Below are 13,367 nucleotides of genomic sequence, written 5' to 3' on the forward strand. Positions count from 1 at the left end.
TACGGTGCTTGGCGATCGAATTAGTAGTCAAGATTTCCAACGTATTTTAATTTTTCTTTTTGGTAAAATTCAGTAGAGTAAACGAAGTCTAACGTTTTATTAATTAATCATTAAGATGTTGTACACGTTGATAATTTCTATTTCTCCTCTGGCCTTAATGATACCTCGTACTCGGCTTTTTTTTTTCTTCCGCGGTAATTATGGTAATACGACGTTCTGGGATGAGTGCACAAGTGATTTCAGACATATTTAAGCGTTCATGCGAAATGAATTGCTTGGTAATAAGAGTGTCGAGGTATTCTTCGATTGGCGGAATTCTGTAATTTCGCTCCTTACCATGGTATAGTTAGAAATTAATTGTTACGTATAAATTATCATCTTATTTAGTAATAAGTTTCCTAACCGAGAATAATTTGGTTTGCTAATTTGATGGCCCCGGACTGTATAAAAATGCGGAATGAGTGGGACGCGAGAGAGACTCGAACGAACCATCGTTCTCAGTTCCAAGAGCTGAAAGAAAGTCAGAGTTCAAAGTTCAAAAGATCCAGTTGTATCGAACGAGAGTCATTCTAGAATGCAGTTATCGTTACATTTCATTTCTATTTTATCTCTAAACATAGTCTTTTTTCTTTTCTTTACTATTTTATGCTCCTGAGTAAAAAGCTGCCTGTAAATGAATATCCTTAATCTGTAATACCATGCTGCTTTTCTTTTAGCCCAAACGACGAGCAAGCCAATTTCCCATTCTCCGTTCAATGGCGTCTTTTTGCCTTTGTTTTTTTAGCGTGTTCCTCAGGAGGACAGGCATGGAGGATTCGTTTGTGAAACTGCGAGGAGGAGCCGTAAAATTGTCCGTTTCGCACGACAGCGTTTTCCCCGGAGAAGTTCCTCACACTCGACCTCTCTCGTCGCTGGCCAGCCTAGCTACCCTCGAGGTTAGTACCTTCTTTATTTACGAGCTACTGAATTCGAAAAAGAACGACGATCAGAGGGGCGAACGTTAAAAAAGAACGTTGAACAGCTTAACGCAAGCGTTTCGAATGCTACGAGCGTCTTGGAAGCCAAGTTGATCGACTCTCAGTTTCATTTCTCGAATAGTGAAAACTAGTGAAAACCTGCGGTGAAATTCCGCGTAGGTACAGATAACAATCAAGTTTGCCGATCGTATTTAAAACGGGCGATATCAGAGGAAAAAATCTGTACTAGTCTCGTTGAGACGTAACACGTTCACCGTTTGAAAACAATCGCATCGGACTTGATTCACGGTGATTGTTGTAATTCTTCTGACTAGAGCGGAGAATGATAAACAGAGACGCGGAGGAGGCGTTATTCTCGTTATCCAATGAACATAATGCCAAGGCAGGCATTCTAGGCACGCGTGAATCGAGTTAAGGCGGTTACACATGTCCAGGATCGGCTCGTGACTCGTCTTCCAATTTCCTCGCCGCGTGCTCTCACGCTGTGACTAACGTTTCGTATCCTTAACCCCTTAACGTACAATTCTTTTCAACTTAGCCGATCAAAGATGCACAGTTGTCTTATTTTCGTCCCAGCGGGATTGCCTCTCGACTGCGTAATAATATTATATCTTTTGTAATTCCAAAATCATTTGTATATCGTACGTTTTTGATACAGCAAGATGCAAAAGAAGAGGGAGCGAAGGAAAACGAACCTTTTTACAAACGAGAATTGTTTGTTAGTAGAAAAAATTGGCTATACCTGTGGGGACATATCATCCTGCTTCGATTTCCTGCGATCCTGCACTTTAATGCTGATTAACATTTTCGTTCGATGCTCGCTAAACGAGGACAAAGCCGTTCGATGATTTCTCACGCGGATTTCGACGCGTTCGACCGTGAACTTCGGCGTCTAAATCGAGCACCGAAATACGAAAACGGCGCGTTGAATTATTTATGAAGGAATCGTGACACGGCGAGTGCAATGTGCCACGGAAAAACGAAAATCCTTGGTCAAGAATATACAGTGGCTCATGAAAGTATTTGGCTGTTTACCATAAAAGAACTTTCTTGTATGTTTTATGTACGTTGTATAAAACATTTCGAAATTTGATCAGCGTTGTAACGAGATACGACCGTCGTAGTTATATTTGTCAAAATTGAAAGCAATCTAAAAATGTATACATATAGCAAATTCATAATACGGATAAATGTGTCCAATGTGTTAGTTTGTCCGGAAAGTTTCTTTCGTTTTATGAGGAAATAATAGACGCACAACGTTTTTTGTTTTATATTATTTTGTCGAATTACGTACGATCCATTTTGTTCTGTTGAGATAAACACCGCGACATTTCACAGACTTGATTTCACGTTTGTACGAAGACGCACTGTTGTAAAAAAACAAAAACTGTTTGTTTGCGAAAGAAAGACACTTTTCGGACAACCTAATATACGTTCGTAAGAAGTTTCTATAGGTGAAGAAATGCTTATGAGCCATACTTTGACCAGCCACTGTACAGAGACGTGGCTGTGTGTGCTTTCCATCGATGTATATTCTTTTTCTTGTTTTGCTACGCTTGCCGAGCGTAGGCGTGCTAGATCGCGCGACTCGCCGAACAAATAATTCATTATCGTCGTTGCGGCCCGGTGATCGACCGAGATTCCACGGCCGACGATTTATAACGCGTTGACTTGTGCTTTGTTTGCTAATTGTCGTCGCGTGCTTGCTTGTACGCGACTCACGAGATTCGCTCTTCCGCCCACAGCGAAGAATAGTTTCCAATCAATCGCTGTTCGAGCGTATTTTTTCCTCCTTATTGTTGCAAATGAATATATTCGTGCAATAAAATCCGTGTCTTAATACGTTCAGAATGTGGAGTGAAAACGTGTTTCGCTCTCGTATATCCGGGAAAGTTTCTTCAACTTTGTTGTAGTAATTATCAGTTACACGCACAATTAACTCTTTGACTGTAATTTTGACGTTGGATAATGTAGCACGATCAGAATATAGAAACAACATTTTGTCCGTTTGTGTACATTTACGAGTTGTTTATTTATTTTCGTGGCTTGTTTATCACCTTCACCGGTGTTTATTTACATTTGAAGATGTTTGTGTGCACAGTCTCATCATTCATTTATATTTTCCTTTGTTTATTTACCTTTTCCTTCGTGTACTGACAAGCATAAATATGAATTATGGCGCAGGTGGTATGAGAGTCATTGACGCTGGTATCTTCGATTTGTAAATTACGCAACTAACGATAACCGATACGTCTTCAAACCACATTCTAGTCCGTACTTTAAAAAAATTGACACAAGGCTATCACGTAGAAACAAAGGTTCATTTATTACTTATTATTAATATATCACCTATTGTTCGTCATTATCCCTACCCATTCTTTAAAAAGTTATTAAACCTTGCAGTTTAAAAAATTGCTAAACAGTAAGGAGAATTTAAATAAAGAAGTTACATTTGTACCTCAAAACTATCTATTTACATTAAAAATTTATAAAAATCACTCGTTTATATTGTCGTCACGCGAGAATCTGCCCCTTAAACTAAATTGTTGCTGGTGTTTTTATGTAAAATTCGCTGTAACTCGAAGACAAAGACAAATAGAGCATACGTTTATACAAATCTTTTTTATTATTTCGGTGTGCTGAAGCCACCCGTAAAATATTTCTTGGGAATTAGCTCTTTGACGATCTCCGTACATCTGTGAATTTACAAACCGCGAGTAAAATTTCTATCTCGTTCGAAAGCGAGGAGCGAACGTTTTGCGCTCGGAAGCTCCTCAGCATCGAACAGATCCTTTCTACTCGCGTTCCACGCGAAGAGAAAAAGCGGCGCCCGCGCTCGCGTTCCGTTCTGATACTCGAGGAAAGTCACGAATATTGTTTTCGCGTTCATGGAAAACTGCGTGACACGTGGAAGCAGCACAGCGTGTCGTGACCGTGGCGTTACATTTCTTTCTTTATTTTACAGCGGAGGCAAACGAGAAAGAGCAACGAGATCGAGCACAAGGAGTACAATCAACACGTCGTGCAAAGGCACAGGATATCTCTTCGGGTAATTTTTCTTACATTTTCTGACACGGACATTGAAATCCCACGAATGTCTCTTTTTCGTGCGATTGATCGCCGCGTAAATTTCTACCGGTAAACGAATTCGAATGCAGATCGAAGGAAAATATGCAGATCGAAGGAAAATATGCAGATCGCGTGATAAAAAGGGATGTTTTTAATATGAAAAAGGAAAAACCCAGAATATTAGTTGTTGAAACTTACATTGTTTTAATATCTCCAATGTTTTAATGTTTCTCGATGCATATTTGAATATCATGATAAGCAATATTTTTTTTAATTACGCAAAAGTTAGACAAACACGAGACCGATTGGGAATATTCCGCTGAATTTTAAAACTGCTTTTTAAAAAAAAAGAGAGAATGAAAAATGTGACTCATCGTGTCCTTCCCCTGCTGTTTTCAGTTATAAAAGAAAGTGAAAAAAAGAAAGTATCATTCCGATACTTAATCGTGAAAATAAATTTCAGTGGAACACGTAACAAAACTGAACGAAAGGAAGAAAGGAGGATGAAAGTAGGAATATCTTTTAACCGAACGTTTGATCGTCGATAAATAAGTAAATGTTCGTTGCTGAAACGAAGAACGGGATGAGACGAAAAGAAACGAAAGAAAGAGAAAATTCCGTAAAAGCGTTAGTTAAAGCAGAAATGGTCGATTCGCGAAAGAGGTTCCTTTTTTCCCCAACGTTTTAATAGAGACGTCAGCGTTAAAATCTAGGCCACGGGGTTTACAGAAACGATAATTACGGGTAGCATAGTGAATAATTACCGAGTGTGCATGCGGTTCCTTTGCAGGTGCTCGAGCAAATAAAGACGGTCATAGAGAACCGGAACCAGCTAGCCTCGGCGACCTCCTCGGATACCACGAGCACCATACACGTGAGTATCGAGACGTCATATCAGATCTGGTAAAGGAGAGGAAAAAGAACAAAGAGAGCAAAATAAAAAAAAAGAAAAGAAGATAATAAAAAAGAGGGCCGTAGGAGAGGGAAGGGTTGGAACTTTTACTCGTTCATCGACCTCGTCCGCGGCAGACACCAATTTTTCCGCGAGCTTTTATCTCGATATGAAAGTAAGACCGGAAAGAAAGTCGTTGCGGTAAAAGATGAGAACGAGGGCAACAAAAATTGATTAAGACCCTGAGCGATCCTTCGTACAACGAGATTTTATATATTTTTCAAATCCACCACAGCTTTTTCCCTACCGTTTGTGAATCTGCTTTTTCCAATTATGTTTTACTCTCGCGGATCTCTACCTATGATGAAACAATACGTAATTGTTTGCAACAATAGCGTGACGCGATAAACGGTATCCAATCGCAAGGCAGATAGTTGTAAGAAAGAATTCGCCGATACAACGAAGGATTAGATTCCGCGCGTACTGTTCCTTACCATTTGTCGTATCTCGTGTCACACTTGGTTTTTGCGTTTCAGGCTGTCGGTGAACGTTATCAGCAGGAAACCGCCGAGGTAAGATAGCAACGATGAACACTTTTCGTTCTGAGTATCGGTGTGATCGCGTAGCGCTTTAGCGGTTCGGTGATTAGTCGCGTACGCGATGTGCGCTTGTCAACTTGTGAGCGAGCTTCCTGTACTGCGAAGCGTTCGCGCAAGTCGTTATTTATACGACGGATCGCTTTCGCGATTTGTGTCGAGCAGGAAACGCTCGATTTCGCGATCCGTGTCAAATAAGAAACGATCGAATTCGTATCTCTTGAGATCTGTCGCAAGTATGAAAGTTTACCGGTGAAGTAACTCGCGTATGGAAAACTGACGGTATAACATGGCCGACGTGCATCGCAGATCGCTGAGGAAATTCCTGAACAAAATACGGTTGTTGAATTCGGTCGTCTCGAATTTTCGGAAACAGATAACAGCGGTAAGGAGGAAATGCACGGCGAAGAACTTTCTCTGCTGAGAGTTTCAGAGATACGACACCGGTGACATTCGAGGCTCGTCATTATATACTTTCATTCGTTACGTCATTTTGATGTGTGACCACGACACCGGAATGTTTAGATAACATCGACGGAAATGTCGATTCGCTATTTTGCTAAGGAAAAAAAAAACAAAATAAAATAACGACACGTGTAATTGAGTGCGCAGTTGATTTATTCGACTTTCGATCACACCGTCAGGACAATACTTGCGTTATTGGTCATAAATATTAGGACACCCGTTACATTACTTCGTTACATTAATCGGGAAATATTGACAAATCTTTTTTTTCTCTTTTTCTTAGAATTTTGCATTATAAAACATATATAGAGTGTCTCGTTTATATTCAATTCATTGCTATCTTATATTGTATGTCAGGACAAAATTGATCAAGTTGTTGAAAACGAGTAACATGGAGACACAGGATTTTTTCCCTTGACGTTATCTTTTTCGAGCCTTCAAGCTTGTCGATATTTTTAAGCAAGAATATACGTTAAAAAATCACGTTAAGCTACTTGTTTAAAAGCTGCTATAATTTTAATATTGTAAAATTTATCGTACGAATAGAGAAGGAGAATACCGTGCCTTTTGTTATCTTGTGTCCTGATATTTATTATTGATATTAGCGTAATCAATTGATTCGCTACGATCCTCTGTACTATATTTCCTGGGTGTGGCTATGACGTTAATTTCCGATTCTCTCGATTTCCAGAATCGTTTCATCGGCTTCGAGAAGCAGAATAAGAGCGGAGAAGAAAATCAAGCGAAGGTGAGTCTTCTTAATTCTGGGGATATCTCGATCGGTCCAGCCATTTGTTTTGGTGCGCCAACTGCGAAAGGCAGACGGGATATTCCATTAATAGTGGAATCGTAAATCAGTATCAAGCAGTAAATTTCAGCGGGCAACAGGTGGCGAATGGTGACCGATAGAGAACCGTTGATTTTCGTCGGTTTTTTTTCACGTAGCTTCGCGTTTTTCATCTTTACGGCGCCAACGACTTGGAAAAACGTTTTCGCCGACAGCGCGGAACGTTCCAAATGAACGACGAAACGAATCGAGGGCTGGAAAGAGAAACGTCGAAAGCAATTTTTCGCGTGCTACTGGGCAGCGTTCCATTAGGCAGATCTTTAAACAACGAAATTGTAAATTAACCGACTGCACGGTTTTCGTTGGCGATAGGTCCGGGAACGTCGCAAACGCAGTAGCTCGCGAAGATATTTCGATACTCGTCATAGAAAACTTTCGTTACGTTCGTATGCGTTCCATTCTTACGCGTAAATCTTAGAACAGTTATACTTCTTGACATAACTGTGATATTTTTTGTAGATTGTGGACACTTAGCTAACATTAGTCAGCGCGCACATGACATAACTATAAAAAGATTCTATGAGTGAGTCAGTGGTAATTCGATTATTAAAGGGATCCTTACAAGTATGAAAATCGCCGGAAAAAGCCACGATATTACGTCTTTGTTGATATTTTTCATTGTCGTGTTACCTTGTAACTGCGAAGGAATATTTTAATATAAAATAGCTAAAAGTAATTTCAAAAAATAATTTCAAAGACACAGTCGACAAATTCCTATAGAAGCTATAGGTGTAAGTTACACGATATTTCTAAAATTGCGAAGATGATGGAAAAACGTGTATTTAGTTGGAAAATCAATTAATTTGCAAACATTGGAGATTAATTGACAATGTACTACATATGACAATTAATTTTTTATAAAAAATAGAAAAGCGCGACTTTATCGCTTCGTTCATCTCCTGTAATAGTTACATCAAATTCAATCCCATCGCTGATATTCGCGTCTCTCTGTCGACGAAATAAAATCGTTTCTGCGAACGAAACCACAGAGCGCTCGCTGACAGAATGTTTTAAGTGCCTTTTACGGGAGTTCTCGTTGTTCCGCGCGTCTCTCACGTTGGACTTGCTCCGCTTCCCCGCGTGCCATACCGCTATTATTTCCGGCTGTTCCATCGCGAATCTCTGCTCTTATTGTCTAGCTCGCGACACACGACAAACCGTTAAAACAATGCCCGGTACCCGCATATAAATCGAACCCGACCGCCTCCACCGCGGAAAACGCTTCCAGGAACGTGTGCCGCGTTAAAAGAAGTGGGTTAGGTTTTATCCGATTCAGTCGTTTACTTTTAAGCGCATTTGCTCGCTCGTAGTGGCAGCCTACATATCTGCGAACCATTTAAAGCGCCGCTACGTGTTGCGTCTGACACGGTGAAAAAAGAAAAAGCAAAAAGAGAGCGAGGGAACGAAGAAAAGTTGTCTGAACGTGAATATTCGAAATTGAATATCCGAGGAGTGATTAGATTCTCGAGGCGTAAGCGTCGAATATGGACCACCCGAAGAATTTTTATTTTTACAATTCGTATTATCCCGTGAAATGAAGAGTTGAATTTTAGCAGCGAGATTTATTCACTACTAACGTGTCGTACATATTATTCGAAAAGTTTGCAGCGAGTTTTGTCAATCGATATATTCTGTGTAGGATTCGATGGAATTGGAACAAGATTGTTTGTTATAAGTTTCTGCCAACCAATGAAATAGGCATGAACAAATTTCGTTTATAATTATTTCAAAAACATTGGAAGCGATCGTATGTAGATCAAGATTCGTTAACGAAAAGGTTTTATCTTTCAATAAGATAAATCGATGCCTGTTCGTGTATCGATAAAGAACTGATTGCTGGACGTTAAACGTAATGTCCGACTTTTTGCTATCTCTCGCGTGTATCGTAATCTCATTAGCATTTACCATAGCCTTTATATTTGCTCGAAACATCTGATATTCTAAAAGTCTTGCAAAGATATTCGAAGGAATTGATTAACGAAAAATTTCTCGAGTAAAAGTGAAGTATAAATAGAAAAAAGTTCTCGAACAAAATGACGCGCGTCTTGTTCAGTATAGCGTGTATATGGGATATTGTAATTAAAGAATTGAAATTCTTGCATGTGCTCTCTAATTCGATGATCAGAGATCGTACTTGGGAATTACAAATAGTTGTTTAGAGAGAGAGAGAGAGAGAGAGAGAGATAAAAAATATATACGTTCGAGAGTGAGCGCACTATGAATAGGACAATATATAAAAGCGACGCGATATGGCGTTTACCGTTACTTGGCCCGAACACTCGTTACAGCGAGGATCGAGCCGTCGAATGCTTCGAGTCTCCCCCAGCTAGTTCTCTTTCGGTTCATTGGGAAAACCGACAGAGAACGGTATTACGCCTCTGTCGCGAGTGGCAAAGTTGTTTTCATTCGGCCGCGCTCGCGATGACTAACTGCACTCGTTGCAACGCGTTGCCGATTTGCACTTCTATTCGCGACACGTCACACATGTAAATAGATTTTGTTGTCCGTATGAAATTCCAAGCACGACCTCGTTGTGCTAATCTCTTGCAAATTCAATCTTCGTCATGTAGAAGTCAAAGTTATTGCATGCAAGTTCAGAACATTGTACGATCGTTAGACTGCAGATTTTTATGCATGTATGGACAAATTTGAAGGTGAAAAAATGCACATAATATGCGAAAGTATATAAAATATCCAAAATATAGCGTCCTTTACAATGTTTTATAGATAAAACGATTTTTTATTCAAGTTTCAATTCTTTTATTCTAAATAATAAAAATATGAATTTGCATAAATATCTGCAGTCTAATGATCATCGTACCACGCGGCTTTGCAAGTTACTTGTTTTAAAAATTATTAGCGAATTGATGATGTTATAGAATTCTTTATTATTTCTGATGGCTTTCGTCAAGTTTTTAGCGCACGTTACATTATTTTCGTAAAGAATTGTGTAAATCACCGTATCTTTTCCTTATTATATACTAGAACAAGCTTTTCTCATTTGTTTTTAAATTTTTTCCTGCATTTGAAATTCGAATTTGGTGCTCACCGTCGAATGAGTACATTCGATATAATGTTTGAATGACATCTGGACTGTATTTACTTAGTTAGACGATGCGACGCTAAGTAGATACGGTCGGTAATACACAGCCAAGTAGAGTCATCTGTTGCTAGTTACCAAGCGAGTGGTACGTTTGTACGTCGGTAAAACAAATGTGCAGCAGGTAGTACAGTTTACTGTTGAGTTATTTACAAGTAGTACTTGTAGTAGCGCGATACCATTGGAAATGTTTGATAATATTTAGTAACATTCTGTATCGTTGTAACACGCAATTATTTGTCATAACCATCATCGTAACTTTCTTTTATTTATAAATAGAGTTTTATTGCTTAAAACGAGTCACTATACGTATTTTGTCGAGAGATAGAAAGAACGAGCGCTTAAAATTGCTTGACCGCTTTGTGAGGTGGAACTTTCTTTGTCCGTTACGTAAAAAGGCTCGTACTTTGGCTTCAATCGAACGAGAGAACGCTTGTGAAACTAGAAAATATCTCGGTTTTAGTTTTTTGTTGCCACTTGGGTAACTCGACCGCGTTATTTAGTTGGTATTATGATTTAATTCAGTATCCAACCATTGATGTTCTGTCCCTCTTAAGGATATACCTAACGTTGGTCATATCGCTCCCCGATGAACTTTCTTGTCTTTTTCTTAACCAGAGAAGATGTGTTAACTGCCAGATCGCGAGGGACGTAATAATTTCTTATTTAAAAATTCTCTATATTTTTACATGTTGGTTCCATCCTGTTAAATTCGCATATTTACATTTGCAAGGACTAAAATCGAATATAACTGAAATTTATTCGTCTTTGTAAATTCACTGATCTTTTAATTCCACGATTATACAAATTTGCGATTGGGGGATAATTTCGTTAAGACGTTCGCTGCTATCGACGCATACGTTGCGTCAATACAATTATCTAACAATTACAAGTGCAGCTGACGTAACTATACATTTTTATTCGGATGCCTTTCGTCAAAATGGCTTATGTAGGAAGTTGTAAAACAGCGATTGATGTATTAGAACGGTTATTTAATCTGTAAAGCGGTATCTTCGAGAAAATAGATACGATGTATTCTCCAAATTTAATTTTCTCGGAAATAGGAGGGTATAAAAAATGTTATCCTACATTTTCTTCATACATGCAATAATTATTATTCGTTCCTCTTTCGTTGAAAATCAGTCATTTTCGTGTATATTTGACAAATTTTCAAGTTCGATTTTCTCGAAAACGAAGCGTTAAACGAAGAAATCTTATTCGATCTTATGATTACCGGAACGCTCTCTAACATTTGTAATATTTTTGGGTCGGTCCATCAGAATAACAAACGAAAGATTTATGAAACACTCTTTTTCCGTATCAGCGCACGGCTTTTGACATTTGCTCGTGAGCTTGGCAGAAGGTTCGTAAGTCAGTTTGGTATTTGCGTGGCATTTATTGCACTGCGTTGCTTTCGTCACGGAATGCCAGCAAGGCCGGCGAATCCTTACAAATCCTCGTGGTGAACTGCGGTACCGTTAGCTCGGTGAATAAAATCTCCGCCTCTGTTTATTCGATAAATTGGTACGACTGCTCGCGTACCGGCCCCGATCTCGAAACGAGAGGTCGCCGTCGAAAGCACGTGCCACTGCTCTTCCCCCGAATTTCTACTTTCCGCGATAGTTTCCCTCGAAAATTGTATTATCGTCGAAACGTTACGAAGGCATCGCACGACTCGTCATTGCGACAGGATATTCCGAAATTCTCGCTGGTTTCACCGACGCATCAGGATTACGGAATCGTAGACGATCGTAACCTTAAACTATAAGTAACTATACTGCGCTGAGCTGAAATATCAATCGAGATGGTACACGGGCAAAGGGAGTACTCTTTCTTCCTTCATTCATTGTCGCGCGATATTATTCACCGCGTTTCGTAATCGTAGAATTGACTCTGTAACTCGAAGGTCTTTTTCCTGCTATTTTTAAATTCGATATATCGTCGAGTCAATGTTCATATCAAATCTACTTATGCGTTTGATTTTCAGATTAAATTTTTTTTAACAATTTCAGCGTTTTCGTCATCCCTTTCGATTTATAGAAAACGTGGATGACATTAGCAGACCAACACGAATTCCGTTAAACCAGCAACGTAACAACTAAACTAATGTTATTCGTTTCTTCCACCTTATATAATCGAATTCGTCGGTACGCTTTTCAACTATCTGATATTAACATGCTTCGTTTTAACCGGCAAGTGGCATAATCACAGAGAACAGCAACTGGTCTACTCGTATATTTTAAACCTAAGAAGAACAGCATTCCGTCTGAAAAGAACTTCTTTCTGTTTGTACGAGGTACGTTCGTTCACGTGAGTTTCCCTGTCCAACGTCGGAAAAGGAATTTAGAAAAATGGGGGGGAAAAAGAGAAAAGAAACGGTACAACGTGCTCTGAAGCACAGGTTTCCAGGTATTACGTCGCGCGACGGTTCACCGATCGATTATGAAAGGACCAAGGCGACGAGAAAGGAACGGTTACGATAGGTCAGTGACGACGAAGGGGAAGCAACGAGACACGAAGAAAGAAAATGCGACGGCGACATCCTGATCGAGCGTGAACGCGCTCACAGGAGCCGCTGTTTGCTTTCTAAACGCTGGCTTAGCGAAAAAACACCGAAGATTCTGCTACGTTTTCGCGGTGTCGAAACGTTTTGTCAGGGCGAAGTGAATGTCTAGGTAAGAGGACAGCGGCGAGAGCGCGTGACAGAAGTGGAGGGAACACGATGCGAGCTTTCGTGCCATGGTGCTCGAACGAACAGCTGGCAAGCAGCAAGATTGGTAGCACCGTTACCGCGCTTGCTTGTCCGATTCCTCGTAGATCAGTCTCCTCGATCGTGCATCGTCCCTCTTTTTCTCTTGTCGGGGGTCATTAGTCTTCAGTGACGTATCCGAATAGGATTTGCCTCACGTTCCACGCTATCCTAGCAAAAGCTCGATACCGTTCGTCCTTTCGACGTTATACAAATTTGTATTACGCTTGATTACCATGTACTTGACGTTCGAACGAGTCATCGTGCCCGGCCTTCTCGAAAATTTTTCAAATCGTACACACATGTAGGCGTTGTATAAAACATTTTGAAATGTCATTGGCACCGTGATCAGACACGATCGTCGCGATTAGATCGGTAAAGTTTAAAACGAATCTGGAAATGTACGTACTTGCTGCTCTTACATCGAACGTGATAATTAACCTAAATTATCAAGAGAACGCTTAGTCGGTCACAATGTCGTGCTTACGCTAGATTAAGATCTTAAGACGCGTGTGTGTACGTACGTAAAAGTCGAAACTATTTGCAAGAGTTACGGTAACATGATAAATTCTACTAATTATGTACGCAAGTGGAATACTATTTCGTGTATCGCTAATAATAAACACAATGCAATTTTCCACGATAAACGCGCAAACACCTTAGCGGTCGACA

At 39.8% G+C, this 13,367-nt stretch overlaps 1 protein-coding gene and 1 long non-coding RNA gene across 8 annotated transcripts in view; one reads left to right on the forward strand and one right to left on the reverse strand.

The window, feature by feature from the left end:
- The window catches only part of LOC117155601 (uncharacterized), a 91,502-nt gene that overhangs the window by 58,779 nt on the left and 19,356 nt on the right, over window positions 1-13,367 (forward strand). For 5 of the 7 annotated variants that reach the window (XM_033331752.2, XM_076619372.1, XM_076619374.1 and 2 more), the window contains 5 exons: window positions 785-935; window positions 3,943-4,026; window positions 4,837-4,920; window positions 5,475-5,510; window positions 6,691-6,747. In XM_033331752.2, coding sequence (XP_033187643.1) covers window positions 785-935; window positions 3,943-4,026; window positions 4,837-4,920; window positions 5,475-5,510; window positions 6,691-6,747 — 412 coding nt within the window. The remainder of the gene's footprint in view (window positions 1-784; window positions 936-3,942; window positions 4,027-4,836; window positions 4,921-5,474; window positions 5,511-6,690; window positions 6,748-13,367) is intronic. The other 2 variants (XM_076619371.1, XM_076619376.1) reach the window with 1 other exon arrangement.
- On the reverse strand, window positions 6,132-9,259 carry LOC143302843 (uncharacterized). The gene is made up of 2 exons (XR_013058650.1): window positions 9,107-9,259; window positions 6,132-6,808 (listed from the first exon to the last, which is right to left on the reverse strand). It is a non-coding gene; the product is annotated as an uncharacterized LOC143302843 (long non-coding RNA).

Source organism: Bombus vancouverensis, chromosome 6 (assembly GCF_051014615.1).
Source record: "Bombus vancouverensis nearcticus chromosome 6, iyBomVanc1_principal, whole genome shotgun sequence".
Taxonomy (NCBI): Eukaryota; Metazoa; Arthropoda; class Insecta; order Hymenoptera; family Apidae; genus Bombus; species Bombus vancouverensis.